Raw genomic sequence first — 23,937 nt, 5'->3', positions numbered from 1 at the left:
ATTATTATTTTCTTCTTCTTCTTCTTCTTCTATTATTATTATTATTATTATTATTATTAATAATATAAACTAGCCCCCAGCCAAGAGCTCTCCCAGCATGCCAAACGGCAGTGCTTTTATGAGAGCCACTGGACATGTGACGCTCTTTATGTGATACAGTATGAAATATGACACATTTAATTTATATAATCTTAATTATACTTTTTAAAAAGTATACTCACTATAAATAACTCAGTTAACTGCGAATTCAATTGCGTTTCAGGCAGCAGGGTTATTCCATTCCCTAACCTCTTATTAGCACCAAAATACTGTACTAGCAATATTACCAGTCAGGTTAGCTTCACTGGGCGGAGTGACATAGAGCAAAGACACAAGGATGCATCAGAGATCTTTCATTGTATTTGAAACATTTGCATTTCCTGAATTATATGATCTGTCTCTGTCATTCACCGTCATTGGAATTCCTGCTGTTACCCTGCAATAGCAGGACACAACAACTTGTGGGGGGGAAAAAAAAAAAAAAAAAAACACCCGACATTCTTAACACAACTAATGTAAATAAGGATTAAAATAATTTGCTTTTGGTTAAAACAGCGATATCTACAGTAAATATCTACACTGCAGAAAATACAGACAGGAGGAGGATTGGAAGGGAAGAGGCAACTGAGACCACATGATCAAAAGTTACTAAACTTCTGCGTGTCTGTTTGTATCTTCGGATGACTGGTGCTGGTCTTAAAACAAACTAACGCGGGCACTGAGCAACTAAGGAGGTAAGACTTTTTTTTATGCATCCAGTCATAGAATTTCAATATTGTTATCAACTAGTTTGTGTATTGGAATTTCAGGCTCTACGGCCCTTAAGTTTCTTTGTAAAACGTGTTCATGTCTCTACTTGGCTGTTAAAAATGTATTTTATTAAAACAAAAATGATAGGGGGAAAAAAAATCCCATACGAACTAATAACAAAAGAAAGCGTTGTATTGCTGGGTTGATTTGTCTTAAATGGGATATTGGGACTTTGCGTGCCAGGGACGTAGAGGTGTTATTATCTTCTTGTTTGATGTGTGTGTATATATAGATATGTCCTTTGATTTTATGTTTACCAAACGGGCACGTTTTAGTGTGACTAGTATTAACTGACTGGCATTCTGACCTGAGCAACAGTTTAGGTTTGTATTTTCATCTGAAACGACGGTTCATTTGTGGTTTTTCTTTTTCCCCTGAATCACCATAGGAATATTTATTTTCCTCAGAGGTTGATAGATTTAATGGTAGCCGTGTCAGTCCAGAGATGATAGACACAAAGGAGGAGATGGGATACTTATTGGACTAACTAAACAATAATTAATCACAAGCTTTCAAGACCTCAAAGGTCTCTTCAGGTGAAAGTAGATAACAAATCGTTTTTTTGCAAACACTAATCACCATTATAAATCAATTAGGTTATTTCCATAGTGTAGAGGAGTATAACAGAACAGATATTCTTCAAAACTATTCTCCTTTTTGATGAGAACAAGCTTTAAAAACTTTTTCGAAGGCTTATTCCGAAAGAAACATTATATATATATATATATATATATATATATATATATATATATATATATATATATATATATATATATATGTGTGTGTACGTGTGTGTGTGTATATAATGCATTAGTGGAATTGTTTTTTTTTTTATATCCAACATTTTACTACTTAACAATATTACATTGTTTGCTGGAATGCTTTAATTGGACAAATGTAAATTACAAGTCCACAACCTGACCTGTCACATGTTAAAATCACATGAATCTAAAAGGTTTAACTTTTAAACTGAATTAGATCAAAATAGAATTTGGAACTTTTTTCCCTCTGAAGCATAACCAAAAATTGACTTTTTTTTTTTTTTTAAATGAATAATTTAAATAATTTCTCCCATTAATTACATGAAATAGTTACATCCCTATAGCTCACATGCTGAAACACATTTAATTTAATCTCTTAATTATTTTTGAAACAATTCGTAGTGCAGTTATTAAACGGTCAGGTATCTTGATGTAACAGTCTTGCAGGACTGACTGCCACGTGTGTCTTGAATAAGTAGATGTGATTGATATGAATACAATATCCTTTCAATGCTAGTTTATTACTACTTATATTTTTCTATTACATTATATTGTATAAAAGTGATGTTAAACATAGCGTGTTAAAGAATGGTAGACATATAGTATGGTCAATTCTTATTTGTTCTTCTGACTCTCCAGGAATTTGAACACAGCTACCATGCCACCTCCACCAGCTACAAACCTGGGATATACACCTCCTGATGGCGGATGGGGTTGGGCAGTTGTATTCGGTGCTTTCATTTCCATAGGATTTTCCTATGCTTTCCCTAAAGCTTTAACTATCTACTTCAAAGAAATCCAGGAGTACTTTTCCATCTCCTACAGTGAAATAGCCTGGCTATCTTCTATAATGTTGGCAGCTATGTATGGTGGAGGTAAGTTCAAAGGAGAAAAAGAACAGACTGAGACTACAACAAACAGGTTTTCATATCATTTTTTAAAATTATAAACATTGAACAGTGTTACCAATCTCATGGATTAAAAAAAAAAAAAAAAAAACAGTTTCAGATATAAATAATGTCATTGGTAACATTTTGTGTTATTAATTGGTTCTCAAATTGGTGGCTGTAGAATACGGTAACACACAATTTACTTGCAGGCAATGTATATTAAACTTGTAATCTCACTGTGGTACAATTTTATTAATAGTTTAGTGATTTGCAATTTTGCATCATCTTCTCCGTTTTGAATTAAACATTTGTGAACCACTGATCTACTATAACAGTGGTTTTCAAATTGGATCCAGTGTTCCCTGGGTAGTCCACAAAGAATTGTAGAAATGTTAACCCAAGAAAACATGCGACTACAAGAATATACAAACATAACCGGTATAGTAGGTTAAAAATAGCAGATTTACTGTCACAGTACAATGTACAACAACCAGACCTATGTTGCACTCCACACCTGTGTTAAATGCACGTTGAAAGTTAGATTTAGTGAAGTTTAGTCTTGCAGGTTTGTGTGTTTCAATGCCTGACTTCAGGGTGGTTTAATGTGTCTGCAACCCAGTAAACATGTTTATCTATGGGCTGCACAAAATGGATAGCTGCTAAAAGCATGTGATAATGACTGTTAAGTAAATGTTTAACTTTTTATTTTATGCTATCCCTCTTCCTTAATTCTAAGATCTGGGCTGTGTTTGCTGTATAGTAATGTTTGTTACACATTTCCCTCGCCTTGTTCGGCATCTTGTTGCTAGTTTTATGACTACTTGTAATTAATATGTGTTTTCTTTTATGTGTTGCCACTAGCCACAGTTCCTTGCAAGACAGCTCTGCATTACGCTTACATGGAGCACAATCTAGATAATGCGAGTATACTAGATTCTGGGTCATGTGCTTGCTTTTCATGTAAATATGCACAGTTCCATTGGCTTGCATTAAGTAACGAAGTTTCCAAAATTCCATATTTAGGACATTTTAATAACAGGCTACATTTCTGCGAATTCAGCCTTTCCATTATTCTTGTTGTGCTTCTTTTTTTTTGTTTAAGCACTTAGAATTTTTAACTTTTGATGGAAACATAGCCTATTTCTTAGTAGTTGGTGCACAGCTGATGTTTCTTAATACAGCTTACAACCTTTCAGTGGTAGACTAATTTTCTCATATGAACTCCTTATTACTGTCATAATAAAATACCCACAACAATGTAGAAGAAAATCTGTTGCAAGACCTGGAAATGGGTTATGTAGGTCTATGAAAATGTGATAGCAGTCAAGATTTACAAGACTCTGGCAATGCAATCAGACATATTGCAGGGTGCGCACTCTGACAGTGTATTGAAAACATTGCTCCTCTGTTCTATACAAACTGGATTTATCATGGTGTGTAGATAAGGGAATGTAGTTGCAAAGATAAAGAATACATAAATCCAAGCTCAAAATATTACTGAGTAACATTCAGTGTGCTAATCTTGTCTGATGTTTACATAACTTGATCAGCCTCAATGTATAAGATGTGCTTTGTCCAATATGTGTACAATATAGACCAGTGGTGCACAACCTGGTCCTGGAGGGCCGGTGTCCCTGCAGGTTTTTATTCTAATTGCACCCTAAAGTACTTTATTGGACCTTATTAGAAGCTTAGTTGGTCCAGTTAACCAATTTAGGGTATGGTTGGAACAAAAACCAGGATGGTCACAGTCCCTCCATGACCGGAGTTGTGCACCACTGATATAGGCTATATACATTTTTTTTTTAAGGAGCCAGTTTGTAATCTCTTTTTTAAGTTTGTATGTTAGACACATGTTAAGCACCCACCTTTCATTGATGTGAATAGATAAGGCAACTTAAGGTAACCAGGAGCCCTGATTTAAGACCATCTGGTATGAATGTTCCATTGGTCAACTACCATGAGATGGTAACCCCTTCCTGATTGGTGAATTAATATAAGGTATGTAATAAATTGCAGGGCATTATTGCATACAAAGCTAACTACCTAAGTAATGCCAGATAGTCTGTTTTTTATTGTGATTGTAAATGTTAAAATATTACCTTTCTGCCTTTGTGAACTGTGATTAAGTGTGCAGATGATCAATAATCAGACAGACAATGTTAATCCAGATGCAATGATGTTTAATGGTTTGTAATCCAATTGCCTCATGATGTATCGGTGGTAAATAATGATAAACGATGTTAACAGGCAATACAGCGGCGTGTATTGGTCTGTTTAAATCCACGGTTTGTTCCCAAATAATAAACAGTCCTGTTCTTATTCACCCACACGTAACACAGACACAAACACAAGTCCACAGTGTGTGCTCTAGTGCTCGTGGTTAATATACAGTCCTTAGTGAAACAAAGTGCAGTGATGTTGATCCGGGTTTAGTGCTGTCCTTTGGCGACAGCCCCGGATTGTGTTAGCCATCTAAATAACAACAAACAGTATTTAATAACATCAAAAACACTTATGATTATCACAGCACAGTTCTCCTTTTGATTACAGTTTTTAACTGTTTACAAAGGAACAGATCACCTCACTGCGGCCCCTTTTTATACTGTCAAACATGACCCTTTGGTTAACGAGCACATCCGCTCCTCTTACCATAGCTCAATCCCATTTCTAGATGGCAGACTTCCACCTAACCCTGGGAATGAACTGTCGGGCCATCTAGTCCACTGTACTCTGTTCCCTTTTACTCAGCACCCTTACAGGTCGTGAAGGAGGTCTAAGAACAAGAATCATTCGATCTCTGTCACAGAACTTGACAACAGCCTTTATCACATGAGTCTAGACTGCCCTTTCTCACACCTGCATTTGTCATGTAACTCCTTCGCTTTGTGTAACAGTGATGGCTGGGCTTGAAACCCTAATCGAAATGCTCCAGCAGTGAAAGGAAGGTTCATAATAAATGATGAGCAATATTTCTGCAGGCATTAAAAAAAAAAAAAAAAGGATGCATATTACTATGCGCAAATATGAATTTTATTGCATTTGGTTTAAGCTAATCTATAAAATGCTGTACATCCTGTGACTGTATTGGAGCAGTGATCTTTGTCTTGCATTACGCTTTCATTAAGTGAAGACCGGTAGCCTTTAATTACTGGTTCGTCGTGCTTATTCTCCAGATAAAAACTGTTGGTGTGTTATAACCCAATTTCCTTCAGGCTTTTTTGTATCTGGCCAATTGCTTTAACTTGAACTTTAAACTTTGTTATTTTAAATTCTTCTTTTAGTATCTTTGACTCTCCTACAAAGATTGTATTCAACTTTTTGCATTTGAGAAAACCGATTAATAAATTCATGTGATTTGAGTTTAAAGAGCAGGATGACTATTACATTTCAGCCCTGCAGTTTCTTATTCATTTGTAATCCCTTGTTGTGTCATAAGATCCGAATTGTAGATTTGAGCAGAATGCATTTAGAAGTGGCAGAACGAGGTGCGTTTATTAAAAATTGCTTTCAATTTCTGATACTACTGATGGTGAAATCTTACACGCTGCATACTTAAATATTTGTAGCTTTTATTTATTTATTTATTTTTTTTTTTTTTTTCCCTTCGCTGTTTTATTCATTTGTAATCCCTTGTTGTGTCATAAGATCCGAATTGTAGATTTGAGCAGAATGCATTTAGAAGTGGCAGAACGAGGTGCGTTTATTAAAAATTGCTTTCAATTTCTGATACTACTGATGGTGAAATCTTACACGCTGCATACTTAAATATTTGTAGCTTTGTATTTATTTATTTATTTTATTTTTTTTTTTCCCTTCGCTGCGTTTTGCTTTTCAAATGATTTAATGTGTACCTACTTCAAACCCACACTGTCCTAACATACTGTGTATATGACACTCTTTTGTGACATGTCTTTTTATGTGGTTATTCAATGCAGGAAAGCAAAAGGATTTATGCATCATATACCACATTAGTTGCTATATGAATATTTCAGTATCATTCATACTTTTATCTAGCATATAATTATGTAATTATTTATTTTACTGTTTCATTGTTCAGATCTGTAACTAAATTGGCTATTTAACTACCTTGAAATATCATTGGATGAGAAGATTAAGAATTTGGTGAAATCCGTCAAACTGCTCCAAGGTCACAGTTTCATGAGTCTCTGCTGAAGTTGCCTTTTCAGTTAGCAGCAATAATGGCAGGAAGAATCTCTATGAAATATTCCTGTGTACCTGCTTTGAGTCACAAAGCTTTATCATTTTGTCCTTGGCTCCATTTAGCAAAGTCACCTGACATTTAAAAGGGTGGGAATAAAGTATCTGCAACTGACTCGAAACAAAAGGATTAGTACCGTAATGTTAAGGAAAGAAATAACTTGTGATTTCATACTGTTTTATTTTCCTATTCCCAAAGAGCTGCATTACATAAAATCCTGAAAAGGCAAAGTACATGTAAAAAAAAAAAAAAAAACCAAACAAAAAGTTTGTTTTCAAGGTTACTCTAGTTAAGTGAATAAGTAGTTCCTACAGAACCTATTCAGATTATATAAATATGTCTGTTATATTGCCATGACTCAGGGAAACTGAATTTGAAATAATGTGTAAAAGCTGTTTTAAAATGGTTTGTGTAATAAATATAGTAGCAAAGACACACATTTGTAAGGGGTGTGTTTTTAGTGGGTAGTACAGAGATCAAATCTGTGTGAGGTTATCCACTTTCTGGAAGTTACAAAGCTTTGTGATTGACAAGGCCTCTATAGAACAAGAAATCCCTGTTGACCACATGCGCCTCGTGAGACTTTTTTTTTTGAATTTGCTAAAAATGTTAATCGCCTATATGTTGAGGTTGATATATGTGTTAGTCCAAAGAAAGGCTTAAACTGAATAATTTTGCTTCAATTTAATTCCATACTACTGTTCAATATTAAATAGGAAACAAAAAAAACAAAAAAACCCAGTATTTAATCATTGTAATAACCTTACTGTAGATATGTTTATGTTCTGGTCTTTTAAAGAAAGGTAGTTATAAGTCAAAGCATTGAGGTATGATTTGAGTGCATTGTTTACACTATACCATGTGCTGTAGTAGCCCCAGTTATTTGTAATTGTTTTATAATCTATCAGAATAACTTGGAGGTCCTACATTAAAACCTACTTTATTAATTGTTTCATTTTTATAGGTTGAGCTGCACCACCACCCCCTATCATTTTAAATATAAAGGTATGAAAATATACATGCTGCAATGACAAGCGATTTTGCTGTTTTTACCTTAAAGAGCAAATCCGGGTTTGAAATGGATGAGTTCATTTCATGATCACAGGCTTTACCCGGTTCTTCTAACACAGTAGGCAGTGAGCAACCCTTATTAAAATGAATGGTCATAATCCGTTTTTCTGTTGTGAAGCTACTAAACAAGGCTTAGCAAGCAGTTTCAAACAGCTTCTTGATAACACCAGTTGTAAGCCTTGCTATGGAGTTTTAAGTAGATTTTATTTTAATCTGAATTTAAACAACCTCATGTCAAGTGTGACTCCATCTTTAAATGCTAATCTGTGACACCATTATTCCTCTTTTTCTGTGGCTCTGTCTGATTTCAGAGTAGTTTTGCTCCCTCGCATGGCAACCATATTCTTCTAGGTCATGATCTTTTCCTTTTAATACTAGTATGTTCTTGCAATACTGTTATTACATGTCATTACATTAAATACAGTTCATATTAAAGCTACAGTCTTGATGGGTCATGGTTTTGCCATCAGTAACAAACTGATTTTCGCTCACCAGTACTTTATTCAGCTTCCAATCACTTAAAATATGCTGTCGATAATGTAAACGATACCAAGCTACATACAGCGAGCCCCAGGCTTTAAACATGTTGCTGTTTTTAGGTAAGAACTTGACTTTATTATGAATATATTGTGTTATGTTTTAAGCAACATACTGTGATAATGTTCATTATGGTAATTGTTTGTTTATTAGTTTTAAAATGTTCAGTAAAATGTGTAGTAATGTTAGTACAACTGGCCCCCATTGCTAATGACATCTTCAGTCAGGGTCGTAACCCAGTATAAATCTCCACGTTTTTGTAAAATGACTTTACACTTACTTCAAAAGATGCAACGTGTTTTAGTAAATTAAAACGATAAACTTTGCATCCCACGCAGAGGGAGAACACAAAAGTAAAATGTCATTAAGTGGAGTTGGCATTGCAGAGGAGATGAAGGGAGGTTTCAGTTCCGAGTGACTGTTTTCTAAGCATTATTTGTGAATGCTTATTCACCACTGCTACACGCTGTTAAAAAATTGACTTCCCTGCATTTTAACGCAAGACTGAACATGAGAGTATATGTGTACATTAAGTACTGTACTCGCCCAGAGGACTACTGAGACACAGACATGGTCCTCATCAGATTTAATTCACTGCGGGCAAGCGTGAGTTTCTAACCCTGCATATTGCTCATGGAATAGATTTATACTGACTCCATGTTGATGTCAGCAAGTTCTATTTTATGTAAGCTTCATGTACTTCGTTACAGAATTGCTTTTAACCTCCAGTATTGCAACATTATGTTCTTGTTCCAGTGACCCTTGTTATTGCATACAACTAGAGTGCCATTCATTTGAAGGCTGTCTCTGACTAAGCATTAAGGGCCTTGCTCAACTCCTGTGGTCACTTCTGACTATTTGTCTTTTAGATCATCAAAATCAGCAGAGTTGTTATCAGCAGTTCAGTGACCTCTGTCTAGGTCAACATTTTTCTGATTTGGAATAGTACTCCATTATGAAAATAATTTCCTTAATGTAATATAATGGTTTAATGTCTTTGAAACTCGCACTAGCCCTGCATGCAGTGCTTGGCTTTAGAACTACTTTCAAATAAGTATATTATTTAAATGATCTTGAGCCAGGAATTGATGTTAGTGATCCTCCCTATAGGTCAATGAACAACCACTTTTAGTGTAAGCAATACCAACAAAAAAAGAAACTTTACAGTGTAACCTAATTGTAGTAAAAAGTCAATTTTCTCATGGGATTCATAATGCAGAACAGAAAGCAGTGTAATCTAGGATAATCTTCTCCTGTCCAGCATTTGGTGTTGACTCGTTGAAAGCAGTCCCAAGAGTTTTTCAGTGTTTCTGGTTGTTGCTGTGGAAAGCTCAACTCTTGCTTGATGAAAATGTTAAGCATATTAAAAGGTCTTATGGTTACATTATATATAGTTTGTCTTTTGCTGTGTGGTATTCCTTTCTGCAAAAAAAGTTGGCTGTTTACCAAAATGAGGCTCAGTTATGATTTATTACTTGGTTTTGATTGAATTTCATTTTAATAATGTATCTCGTTATAAACGTGGGAGCCCTAGAATTGATTGCTTAGATGTTAGGCTGTTCAGATATAAGTAATGACGTTTAAGTGCATAAAAGGTAATTTTTAAAAATATTTTTTTATTTTTTATTTTTTAAATTATTTTTATTTTTGCAACACCCTTGGATTAAACTTCAATGAGACTGTGTGAGCATCACCAGCTTTACCTTTCCCATTTTAACGTTCAAGAAGCACAATGCTGTGAGTTGGTTAAACGCTTCTTGGTTGCTGCATCTGTATTACTCTTCAAATACACCTGCTGTGAACTTCTCAAAGTCAATTATTAACATGTAGCTTGCTATCCACGTATTAGGAAACTTAAACTTCATGCTGACATTTTGGCTGCTGTTCTGTTTGTGGGAGCATTCTAAAGCTGTTCATCTGAGTTGCGCCTTTTAAAAAAATTGAGCTGTTTTAGAATGCAGTGCATCTGGAATCGATCGTTTCAGTGTTCTAAATGTGTAGTATATATTTGGACAATATGAAAGGTTGTGTTCCACAGATACCCACTCTGTCAAGCCGTGATTGTTTATAGTGCTCGGCTCTGCTTGAGCAATTAGAAATGAGTTGGCTCATTAATAAAACATGATTAATTCAAGAAAGTAATCCCTGACCCACTCAACTTTAAATTTACAGTAATGAATGCATGTATTTGGTATGCTTACTGCCCTTGCACATGTGTAATTAATTGCTGTTACAGAACACGAATCCTAATTGCTCATTCGCTTTTCTCAGGGGTAGATTAGTTAAGTATTCAGTCTGTTAAAAAAAAAAAAAAAAAAAAAAATTCTGCAGGAGGAATGCAACACCGCTCTTCCATGTCAATCAACTCATGCCTGGTTGATGGAGGTGGAAAACGCTGTCTCAGACGTCGTTCCAGAATATCCCATAAATGCTCGATTGAGTTCAGATCTGGTGACTGAGAAGGCCATGACATATGCGTCATCAGCGTCATGCTCATCAAACCACTGGGGACAACCATTCTCCCCCCCCCCCCCCCCCCCCCCGGCAGGAAAGAAATGCTGCAACAGGGGTGAAGATGATCACTCAGTACCATTAAGTAGCGATTAGCATTGACCTTGCCTTCTAAGTGAAAGAGTGCACCCAAACCATGTCAGGAAAATGCACCCCACAACATTATGGAAGCACCAGAACCCTTCAATGTTGGAACCAAGCACTCAGAGCTGTAGAGTTCTTCAGATTGGCGCCACACATGCACTTATCCATTTGTCGAGAACATGGTGAAGGATTATTCATCTGACTATCGCATTTCTCCACTGCTCGGTAGTCCATTGCCTGTGCTCTTTGTACCACTGGACTCGCAAACGTGCATTGCCAGGTGTGATGAGCGGTTTGTGCACTGCAACCCAACTATGGTATCCCACTGTGGAGTTCTCGGCTGACTGTTTTTGATGAAACTGGCTGCTTGTGCCCAAGGTTGAAATTTGTATTTATTGATCTGAAGTTGTTCGCATGTTTTGCCTTGCACTTCGAATTAATGCATGGATATCACGATCCTGGACTATGTGCTTCCGCCCACTGTTGGCCTTTGCTGATGAGGTCTTTCCCTCGGAGTTCCATACCGACACCATTAGACACCGTTGCTCGTGAAACATCAGCAAGTTGAGCTGTCTTGGTCATTGAAGCTCATGCCAAATGTGCCTCAACAATCACCTCTATTTCAAAGTCACTGAGGTCTCCACTTGTCCCTCATTTACCCAGGTGTTTCCATTTTTTTGTCCACTACTAATATATATATATATATATATATATATATATATATATATATATATATATATATATATATATATATATATATATATATATGTTTTGAATATTTACTCTTTTAATGGCCCAAAACAACTATTTATATTCATGTTTTGTAACATTTTTTAGTTTTTTGTGCGTTGTCCTTTTTCTCATACTTTTTTTTTTTTTTTTATTATTATTTAGGCCCTGTTAGCAGTATACTTGTAAACCGCTATGGCAGCAGGCCTGTAGTCATCGCTGGAGGAATCATGTGTGCAGTTGCAATGGTATCTGCATCTTTTGGCACAAATGTCATTCACTTGTATATCTGCACTGGACTCATTGGAGGTACGTATTCCTTGTCAATAAGACGTGCTTTATACAATATATACTTTTCCCCAAATGTATTGAAGTTTTATATCTCGGTTTGGGCTGGTTTAAAACGACAATAAACCCAAAAATCTGAAGCATGAGCGCTTTTATGAAGGAGGATATTCTGAGTCAGCAAATGCATTTTGCTTTCTAAACTGCCCACTGGAAAATTAATAAGTCAATATTGAAAGCTGTATCATTTGGCACCGAATGCATTTTAATTAGAAATACTTTGATTTAATAGTCTTTGGAGGCCCTCCTTCCTAAAGCACAACCTATGTCAAACGTTCCAGGAATTTATGGTGGGACTTGTTCAGCTGACTGTGCCTCAATTGACACTGACTTGAAATATTGAAAAACAAGAGGAGAGTAAAAGGGTTTGAGAAAAGGGTTAAATAAACTGGGTAGATGCCTTGCAACCTTGACTTCTTCTATTTTGTCATCTTTGTTTGTTTTTTTTCCCACTGTACTGTACACGTAGGCCCAAGTCCTCTTTTTCATCAGGGAGGACACACTTTAGTCCAAAGTGAGTCCTCATGGTAAAGGTAACAAGCTGTAGAATCTGTTTTTTTTTGTCATACAAACTGGCCCTGGACTCTGCAGGGAGGATTTAAATTGCAAAATAGCAAAAAATAATTGGAACTTCTGCCAGCCACCCCCTTATAGGAGTTGCTTGTCTTGTCCCCCAGTTCGGTGCTTCTCTGGTTGCAGGGGTCACTGTTCTAGTGCACAGTTACCTCAAGTAACCATGTCAGAGCTGGGTTATGCAGCTTTGGAAAAGTTCGAGGCTGATCTCTATTTGCAGCTGTTTTGGAGCAGGTTACTTTTTTTCATTCTGTCTTGAACTGTAATGACAATCCTGCCAGTAGTATTTTAAAAGTGATGCTCCTTTGTTGCTATGAGTGAGGAGCATATGTAATTGACCTATGGGGTTTTCATCAGGTTGCAGCTTAAGGTGTGGCATGACACGGTTCCACTCTTTGTAGGGAGCCCAGAGCAACTTGCAAGACTAATTACCCAGTAAGGAGAATGTGTGAGGAATTGACACATAATGCTAGCTGATATTTTGCTCAGTAGATCTTGTTAAGGAGCCGTTATTTGAAAGTTAACTAAAGTTCGTAGTTTTATACTATGTTGGTTTAATGGATTTACACCAAGGACAGGAGAAAAGTACTAGACAAAATCATGTTGTCACTCATAACTACACCTTTCATCTGGCATATTGTCCATTATCATCACTTACATTATGAAGGTTTTATAAATCACAAAGTGCATCCTGCAAAGGATATCCTATTTATTATTATTTAATCTATTTCTTTATGCTGCTCTTACTCTGTACTCGTGGTAAATCTAGAACTTTCTGCTTGGTGCAGACATGATATATATATACTCTTGCACTGACAGAAAATCTGCTCTAATTCAGGAGCTTACAATAGTTTGATTTGCTGTCCTTTTCAAAGGTCACTATCACATATAAGGCTTGTAACGTATACAATACTATTACTTATTACCCTATATATTTAAATTGTGGATTTTGATTCTTATTTAATCTGTTTAGGTGTGTGTGTGTTATTTACCTATATCCAGGATATTTTGTGTATATATATATATATATATATATATATATATATATATATATAGATATATATATATATATATATTATATATTTACTTGAACTTAATTTTATAATTTACAAATAATACAAAGACATGTCTACAGCTTACTGCCAAGTAGATTTTAAACACTGTTTTCTTATTTTAAAGGATTTGGCCTTGCCTTCAATCTCCAGCCATCTCTGACAATTATTGGGAAATACTTTTTGAAAAGAAGACCAATAGCTAATGGCCTCGCCATGGCAGGAAGCCCGGTCTTCCTTTGTGCCCTGGCCCCTCTAAATCAATTCCTGTTTGACAATTTTGGCTGGAGAGGCAGCTTCTTCATTCTGGGTGCCATGTTGTTAAACTGTTGCGTGGCTGGTGCTCTCTTTAGGCCTGTTGGAGCACCACTTGAACAAATCCAGAAAGAAACAGATAAAGGTCTTAACATGCTCAGCAAAGAGGACATTACCAAAGGAAGCACAGCTGAAAAAGTTAATTCCCAAGTTGTAAGCTTGCTGGCTGGGAAGGAGCAGCAAGAAAAACAGGACTGCTGTCAGAAGATCAATAAGTTTATAGATCTTTCACTTTTTAAACACAGGGGCTTCCTTATCTACCTTGTAGGAAACATCATCATGTTCTTTGGTTTCTTCGCCCCCATTGTTTTTTTGGCACCATATGCCAAGCACCTTGGAATTGATGAATACTCAGCTGCATTCCTGCTCTCCATTCTCGCCATTGTTGACATGATTGCCAGGCCTGGCACTGGCCTGATTGGTAACACTAAGTGGATAAGGCCAAAGATTCAGTATTTTTTCAGTTTTTCAGTTGCATTTAATGGTGTCTGTCACCTTCTTTGTCCCTTGGCAACAGGGTATTCAGGACTGGTTGTATATGCAGTATTCTTTGGTTTAGCATTTGGCATGGTCTGTGCCTTGCTATTTGAGACTCTTATGGACCTTGTGGGAGCACAACGCTTCTCCAGTGCTGTTGGACTTGTGACCATCATTGAATGCTGCCCTGTTCTTCTAGGACCCCCACTTGGAGGTGAGTATCTAACATTTCAGCTTACATCTTCATAAGATAAAAGCTTCTTGTATGTTTACAATTGCATCATACACTGCCTTTGCATGAGGTGTATAGTCCACTGTATTGTTGACACTCACAAACAGCTAAACTGTATTGTTCAGTATTTGTTCAATGGTAGTGGTGCTAGAGGGGGGGAGCTAGACTATAATTTCAATGTGAATGAGTTAGTGGTCATAGCAGAGTTAAAACACCTTCAGAGTTGTAGATTATAGAGCGTTCCGCTAAAATTGGATTATCATTGGTGAATGAGTTTACCCACAGAACACGCCAGGAGAGAACCTGTAATTGGTCACCTTATTTACTGTTCTGCCATGAGCGCTGAGCTCCTTGTTCTGTCGCTGGAGAATTCTTGTGCTTTACAAATTATGGAACATTTATAAGCACTAACAACTCCTAAGTGGTGCCAAGGCCTCAAAACTACTTTGCTTTCTGCATGAGTTCAGCTGCACAGTGCTTGCAAATAGAGATATAGCCACATCTGGGCTCCTGTTTCAAGGAAAATGTCTGTAACTGTTGTAGTTTGATAGAATTGTGTGTTGTACTATATTAATTGGTGTGTGCAGACTTTTTTTATTTTAAAGGAAGTTCATATGAAACACGGATGGAACATATGAAGGAGATATATATATAATTACATTCAATAGTTTTGTAAAAACACTGATACGCAGTATGTTCATTCTGTACGTTTTATGGCTGTAAAAAAAAGCTTTTGATTTAGTAAAAATGAGGAAATGTTCAGAATTCAAGCAGGTGGTAATATCCAGGCTTTATTAACACACCTCCTTTGGTATAAGGTTACTGTAGCTAGGTCAGAAAACAGGACATCTGATTGGTTGGCTAATACCATTTTAAGGTTCTTTATTCAGTGGGCATTTGTTGCATGTACTGTGAATGATGTTAGATGGTTACTGTCTTGAAAAACACTTGAGTTTTGATGAAACTGCTAATGTACAATAGAGACTTGGTGATGTACGCAATGTAATGATTTACCTTTTACAGATAGTGTGCTGATGCACCACTCCAACTTGCTTTTAGTTTTAGTCTTAAGGGAGTCTAACTTAGTAAAATTTTGTTCAGTTAGAGCTTGGCCTGTAAATCGTAGCCATCTTTGCCTAACTTGTTGTCATATTATGGACAGTTTTACAAAGATAAAAGCTTATCCTTTTATGAAGTGCACACATGTATTTGGTCGGTTTCCGGAAATACAATGAAAACCACAGTAAATATTGTACTCCTGGCCATCTGAGCCCAGACTAAGATTTCAAAGACCCTGGTGAACTGACAGAAGCTGAGAATAGGTATTTCATATGTTTTTCCTCTGGAAGTTTTTGCCACCGTAAGAAATCAAATATGAAAGTGTAAACATCCCCCCCCCCCCCCCCCCCCCCCCCCCCCCCTTTTTTTTAATGAGGTAAAAATATATTGGCTGTCTAGCATTTTCGATGACCTGCTGCAAAGTCCCCCATTTAATGAAGTAAATAAATGATTCCCTACATGTTTGATTACTGTACCTTATTCTCAGGGGCAGAAGCATTGCATTTACCTTTGCAAGCCTACTCATTATAAGCTTCAAAGTGGTCTGACTGGTAAACCTTTAGGTCACCCTAATTAGTAGGGAAGAGAGAATTGCTGTAATTAGCCTTTGCTGGGTGTTTTTAATGAATTTCATTCAGAGACTTCACTCATTAAAGATTCTTACCTGGCTGATTATAAAGCTGTCAAAACATTAAAAAGCAGTGGTGCTACCAGATGGGCATAATTACTGGCTCAATCAAGGACTATTTTTAATGGCAATTATATTCTCTAGTTAACACAAACGACAAATAGGATTAATCAAACCTTGGCCTTTGAGCTGGGGTGTTTTGAAACGTGATAATCTTTAACTCCCATACCTTCTTTATTGGTAAATACACCTCATTAAGCTTGACGTTTAATTAGTTTACCTAGCCCGTAAACCTACACTTTGTTTTTGACTTTTACATAGAGCAGGAGAATAACTATAAAGGATTGTTATTTGGAAGAAATGTACGGCTGTAATTTTCACTGTCACAGTAAAATATGACGCACTGTTTACTTTATAATATGTACATAAATGTCAAGCTGTGATGTTTAACAAGGTGACACTTTATTTTTTAGAAAAAGTCCAAACAGTTAAATTGGATTGTTCTCTTGTTGAGAACCAACTTTAACAAAAAAAAAATTACATATATATTCATTAAGGGATCGTAGATTTGAAAGACATGTAAGCTGCAGTTAGATCCTTTCTGGCTTGTAACTTTTTCAGTAATGTGTAACACTGCCGTGGAAACAACAATATATCATCGTTATGCTAGTTTCACACCAGAAAGACTAAATATGTACAGACGATCCTCAACTTACGACGCTTCGATTTACGACGCATGGCACTTACGACTCTTTTGCATTATTACGGTGCTTTGACTTTACGACATTGATAAGGCACTGGGCTGAATGTAAAGATTTAAGTAAATATTTGCACGAATACAACATAATGGGTCATTTTTGTAAAACTATATTATCTGGCCAAAGTCAGGAATGTAACCCCAATTTATAACATTGTTCCTATGGGAAAATGTGCTTCGACTTGCGATGCTTCGACTTGCGATGCTTACAACGCGACTTTCAGGAACCAATTGTGTCGTAAGTGCGAGGACTGCCTGTATTCTCATTAGTCAGCCAATTTGTAGTAAGGCAGTTTGTAAAATTGGATGTTCTGGTTTCTGACAGAGCTACAAGCTGTAGGTTAACTTTATGTAATACTTTGAACAATAAGGAGGACCAGTTTTTTCTCATGATTGGCGAGAGGGCTTCCTTCTCTGAGAAACATCTGCCTAATTTGTTATACATTGGTAGGTACTGGTGCTTGTTTCTTTTACAGTTGACAAAGATGTGCCTAACTAAAGCCTTGTACTTGCTATATGTAATACATTGTAATGAAATGCAGATACACATTGAATGTAGGTCTATTGTCATATAACTATCTTGTTCTATTTTTCCAGGTGCACTTGTGGATGCTTTTGATGACTACAAGTACATGTACTATGTGTGTGGAGCTGTTATGCTGTTTGCTGGCCTTTTTCTTTTTATTATGAACTTCTATAACTACAGGATGTTGGAAAAAGAGGAGAAGCAAAGGCAAGACAAAGAGATGGAGATGAAGAATGCAGAAGACTTGCCGAAAGCTGAAGAAGGCAGTATTCAGCCCAAAGGTGATGAGGAAAATGGAAGACCTTCCATTGAGGAGGGAGATATAGAGAAACTAAACTGAGCCTAAAATAAGAGGTACATGCTTAAGTATTGGAAGCAATACAACACTGCCTTAAACCGAATATTTTGAGCAACCGTTGGCTGTAGATGTATCTTCTAACAATAAAACCAATATGATAAACCACCTTTCAGAGGCCTTGGTGGCACAGCAAGTTACTGTTGATTTGTAATGCATCCTAGACATATGTCTTTGCAAATATATGAATTTGGGCAAAACAAATACAGATTGTGCACACAAATACCTAAGGTGCAAAAGAGTAAAAAAAAAAAAATATATATATATAAAAAAAAAAAAAAGAACAGTAAAACAAGTGGTTTTTGTTTAAAAAAAAAAAAAAAAAAACTGCAGCAATACATGATCGAAGAGGATGCCGCATGCAGGCGTGTTACCACTTTTAATAAACAGTAAAAATGCTTCTAGCCCGTTTCACTCTGGTGCTGCTACCTGGGTCTCGGCTACCCGGATCACAATCCCGTAGTGTGAAATCATGAACCTGGGTCGTTCCCGAATTAGCACGTGTCCCAGCGACCCACTTCAAAATGTGAGTTGACAGCTTTGACCCGGGTTGAGTGAGACAAAATGCATGGCGGCCAACGAAATAACAAACAGCCACACTTGTGTGAAGGTTTCCTTTCCGCAAGGAACGTTTTTGTTTATTCTGTTCAGCCATATTTTCGTTGCTTGAAACACACCATGAGCCAGATTGTAGCAGAGATAAAGAATAATTTGCCCTAATCAAAATTTGGAGTGATTGTTCAATCTAGAGAGGGATAGAAGTATGGAAACATCCATAACAAGCTGCTTCCGGGGCATTGAAACACACATTGTGCACGTGCGTCTGTCACCCAGGTCAACCCTGCTTTATCAAAAGCGTCTGAAATCGCATCGCCAACCTGCATGACACCAGGTCCTGACCAAGGTAGGCTTCTGACCCGGGTAGAGCATGGCAGTGTGAAAGTGGCTAAAGGTTTTACCAAGGGGATTCATCAGAGTGGTCACAATAGAAAGTGGCAAAATCTTGTAACTCAGGTGTCCAAAGAAATTACTTCAAAAATTACTTCTCTTGAAATTTAAGATTTAAAGGATTTTTATTTAAGATTTCTAAATTTTTGTATTTTTTAGGTATTGGGGGTATTTTCTTGTTGCGACTTTGCAAATATAAAACTGTACAAGTTTGTCAGATTTCACAACAGTTTTTATTTTATTAAACTGTTGTGACTCAGTAGTTAACTTTTTGTGTGTTTAACTAAACCAATAATGTTAATAGGAGGCAGTACAGTACAATTCAAATTAGAGATTGCATTGATGAGCTTACTGCTACAAAACCTGTTTCCTGGCAGGTTCCAGCCTGAGGCCCAACTGTATTTCATAGCAATGGGATAAAAGGAATAACATTCACACTTGAAACAAACAATGATCCAAATAGAAGGTGTGACTGCTAATGAGTTTCTGTAGAAGTACCTTGGTGATACATGAATTCCACATGCTGTTACAGTGCAGACCTGATGGGTATCAATTATTAGTTTGTTAGGGAAGTGGTCACTGGTAAAGATTTCATCAACATTCTATGCTAAAAAGTTGCCTGTTGAAAATCTGGTCAAGACAATTTACAGCAAGCCCAAGTGGGGACAGCCTGCTATAGCTAAAGGTGACATGACTGCAGAATGCAGTTAGATTATCATCTACAGGTTTCTGCTTGGTCTCCAGTCTAATTGATTGTTTGACAAATCAATGTATTGTCTTGTTGTTAGCTGAAAGTGGTCAATGGGCCCTTAACGCCTAACCCAGTTTTTTTAATACAAATCACATTTGTATTAAAAAAAAGCCAATTTTTATTACTACTTACTGTTGGATAGCATCCAGTGTATCCAGAAAACAGAGTTTGCAAATATTGTACCAAACTCCTTATTAACATCAAATATGTTAAATACAGCGGAAATGGCTGTGATGGCACAGGTTCATGTGTTTTGGACATGCTACTGTTTGTATCATTGTTAGGCACCTGAATGCAGTGCATGGATGCCTAGCATTTATACTGGTTGTCTGGTTTTGAGATGCTGTGAAGGCGTGCTATTTTGACACCTGTAATGTGGTTATATGCTTTGTGGTGGATGGTGCCTACAGTACACAGCTTGTTCTGGTTGCAGGCGTGTAGCGGGGTCATTTTGATAAAGTCCCACTGTCTAGCTGGCACAGGTAAAGTTTTCAAAAGCGCAGCAGTGAAGAATTAGTGCAGTGTCAACTGAGAGAAACGTGTATTAGCTAATCCTTGCACATTGTTTAAAAAAAATAAAATTAAGTACAATTTAAAAAAAAAAAAAAAAAAAAAAAAAAAAAAAAACCCTGAAACAAAAACAGTAACAAATGAATATGAATATAGCAATAGCAACTAGTCTTGGGTTGAATGACGCTTTGTAGAAATCAAACAACTGGACACAGACTGATTTTACTTTTGGCATCTCTTAACAACACATTGTGCTCTCTTTAATAAAGCCAGGAGGCTTTGAATAAACTTTTTTTTTTTTTTTTTTAAGTTTTTTCATCATTTTACAACCTAATGGTAACTTAAATACTGAAACTTACGTAAAGCTGCAGTCCAATAAATATTTTTATTCCTGTACATATTTTACATCTATGAGGAAGATAAACAAATGGATCACAAAACATGTTTGTGTACGAGGTGCCTGAACTGATTTCTTTAGAATTATTTAGGCTATTCTAAATACCCACAATATGACATCATCCACTGATGGTAATTTAAAGATTATTACAGCACAAGACCCAGAGATAAACAATCTAAATACTGATTAACTGTATGGCAGCTGGATCTTATTTGTCAATAAACACATAAAGCAATGAGCTACCTTGTTTGACTCATTCAAGTGAAATTAGTTGACCTGACACACATGTTTTCCCTTATTAGAATCTTCTGCTCAACCAAATGTTCCATTTTATATTCGTCAAAGCTAATTTTTGTGCCACACATGATAAAATATAATGTTTGAGGAAGAACAAATACAGTCTTCAAATACTGTTGGAGGGCAAATCAGTAGCACTTAATATTAAAGAAAACAGCCATGTAATAACATGACAACATCTGGGTAACTTCTAGTGGAATTACATGGAAATGGCCTGTAATGTAGTGATATCGGAAAATCTGATATGGCACAGATGTGGAAAGGTTTTTGCTATATGTATATTTGTTGAAAGTATTCAATCTGATGTTTAGTTTACGAGAATAAAAAGTCTGTCATTTCTAATGTCTTTCTTTTAAATCTGTATTTGAAATGAATAATAATAATGTAAACACTATAAATGGTATTGCTTAATAAACCGCAGCACAGGCCTCCGAAAAGTTTTGGGGGGGGGACCAGTGCCAACAAGTTAAACCCTCTAGTGGAAAATAAATGTGTTTTCCCCCTTTTGATGAAGTGTTCATACAAATAAAAACCAGAGCCACATGTTTTGTTCTAGCAAAGAATAATACATTGTAAGTTAAAATCATGGTTTAGACTGTGTGTGCTATATTATCAATTAAATATAAGCTCTTGTTATAGTTGTATGATACACATGTGGCACTCATGTATGCACCTCTTCAATGGGGTGCATTCTATGTATAGTGCACTGCACTGCTGCTAAAAGTTATAAAAAGGTCCATATAAACTAAAATGTGTGGTATGCATAGCAATGTCAAGTAGGGCGTAATGCAAGCCACATTTAATACATAACTAAAATTCTTAAGAAAATCTGTAACAATTTAGGTTGAGATTGCAGTGATTAGTCAGGTGTGTGTACAAGAGAACTGCATTTATCTAATAACAGATTCCAAGGCTCCCAAGCAGTCCATGTTTCATTGTTACATTCTGTTAATCTATTTCAGTTAGAACTGTATCAATCTGTGATGGTCATAGGCTTTATTTACTTTTAATGTTCTGATTTGCTAGAAGAAATATGGCTGCTTTAAAAAATGTATGATATAGCCGTCGTATTCCTGCCGAGCGTCTGAAAAACCCCTTACTGCACCCATACTCCTAATTGAAAACCGTTCATCCAGAAACCTGGCTGGAGTTGTAATTTATATTCTCTACTTATTATTTTGCAACTTGCATTATACATCTAAAAATTGACAGTACATCTTTTAATAAGATTTTGATCAGATATTGTCGAAGTTTGACCTCTGCTGTTATTCGGCAGCGAACTGAATGTAAGCAGTTCTTGATATACTTGTGGTTGAATTTTTGAAATCTATAACATTCTTAAATGTCACAAAATATTCTTATAGCGGGGGCATTATGTTTCTTCGTAATGTGACCATCTGTTTGTCATCTATTTAACACGGTAGAAAGATATATACAGTAGGTTTCAAGAGTGTAACCTGCAGAATACTCAATGTCATTGGTGACAAGTACAGATGTATGTCACACACATGGCATTAACTTCTGTTAAATGATGCATACAATACTTCTAAAATCTGATGAGGACAAATGTTCCCCCATATTTCTTCAAAATTGACACACAACGAGTGCTCTATTTGAAACATTTCATCTGACATAATCCCAGTTACCACTGGGTAAGGGTCAAGCATTAAATGTAAATGTTTTGCAGTCTCAAATTAAGCTGCAGAGTGTGCAGCAAGCAGTCTCCTCTTTTTTCTCTGTGTTCTAACACAGGGTTTCCTAATCCTGGTCTTGGGGACCCCCTGTGTTGTCTGGTTTGAATTCCAACCGAGGTCTCAGTTACTTAATTGAACTCTTAATTGAAGTAATAATGTGCTTAATTAGACCTTTCTAATTGTTCTCAGCTCCTAAGAAGTTAACGATTTTTAAGTTACTTATAAAATTGTGTAGTTAACTAGTTCATTTAAATAGTTCATTTAAGAGTTCAGTTAAGTAATTGAGAATGAAAACCAGCAGACACAGGGGTGCCCCAGGACCAGGATTGGGAAACCCAGCTGAATGTTAGGTACATCCAGTGCAGCTGTTTATACTGAATAAACCTGGGCTGACAGCACCATTCAATAGATCAAGTGGTCATAATGGTACTCAAGGTGGATTCAGGTGAGTAAAGCTTTTAATAGGTTTTGATTGAGTCAGACATGCAGAAGTAATGATTGCAGTTCAAAGGAAATTGTTACAAGAGTGTTACGGTATTTTGGAGAAAGGTATAATAATTTTATTGCAACAACTACTTCAAAGTAGAGTTATTATTCCTGTTTTCCAACACTGTATTAGAGATTACTACAGTTATTTGTTGATAAAGAAAGACATAGAATGATTACTGTTACATAGGTAGTGTTGTCGATATAGGTTTTGTTTAACTACAGTCAATGAAGCACAGGTTGAGCTGGGGAAGTGTAGTATTAGGAATATGATCAGAATTTCATGAAACTTTGCATGTTGACTAGTGACTAGTTAGAAGTTAATTAACATGCTATAAATGTTGTTCATTATACTTCCTTAAGCTCAATGTAATCATGATTTCTGACTTGAGAGCCATTGTGCTTGAACTTGGACAGTTTTTAGTTATTGAACTTGTATCTGTGAAGTGTGTTCTGGGTCACTAATTGTCTCATTTGCATCCTTCTCAGGGATTTGTATGCAATTTACATTTTTTTCTTTTTTTTAGTCAGAACAGAGCATACTGTATTCTGGGTGGTTTCTTTACATACTTATTATGACTTTGTGGTTTTTCCTATTTTACCTGAGCCTACTGGCAGCTGTTCAGTTGTGATTTACTTGATCTCTTTTCATTATGACCTTGTTCAGCCTCCCGGATCGACGGATACTGGGTCACATTGGCGTATATACCTTCTTGTCTTTCTAACACATAATCTATTACAGTATCCTTTTGTTTATGTATTCTCTGTTCACACAAACACTTGACATTGCTTTTTCAGCATTAAACCTCTGCTGTGTAAAAAATAAGGTGCCAACTTCACTCTATTCAGCAGTCAAACATGCTGCCAGCTCAGTTTAAAAC

The 23,937-nt window shown here is 36.3% G+C and overlaps 1 protein-coding gene across 1 annotated transcript; it reads left to right on the top strand.

Moving 5' to 3' along the window:
* The first annotated feature begins 408 nt into the window (after positions 1 to 408).
* On the top strand, positions 409 to 23,937 carry LOC121328755 (monocarboxylate transporter 2-like). Its single transcript, XM_041273793.1, has 5 exons — positions 409 to 773; positions 2,250 to 2,485; positions 11,820 to 11,963; positions 13,752 to 14,630; positions 17,690 to 23,937. The coding sequence occupies exons 2-5, from the start codon at positions 2,269 to 2,271 to the stop codon at positions 17,956 to 17,958; spliced, it is 1,509 nt and encodes a 502-aa protein (XP_041129727.1). The 5' UTR covers positions 409 to 773; positions 2,250 to 2,268; the 3' UTR covers positions 17,959 to 23,937.

The sequence above is a fragment of the Polyodon spathula genome, chromosome 16, assembly GCF_017654505.1.
Source record: "Polyodon spathula isolate WHYD16114869_AA chromosome 16, ASM1765450v1, whole genome shotgun sequence".
Taxonomy (NCBI): domain Eukaryota; kingdom Metazoa; phylum Chordata; class Actinopteri; order Acipenseriformes; family Polyodontidae; genus Polyodon; species Polyodon spathula.
Note: the sequence above shows the minus strand (reverse complement) of the source record. Positions and strands in the feature narration are given on the sequence as shown.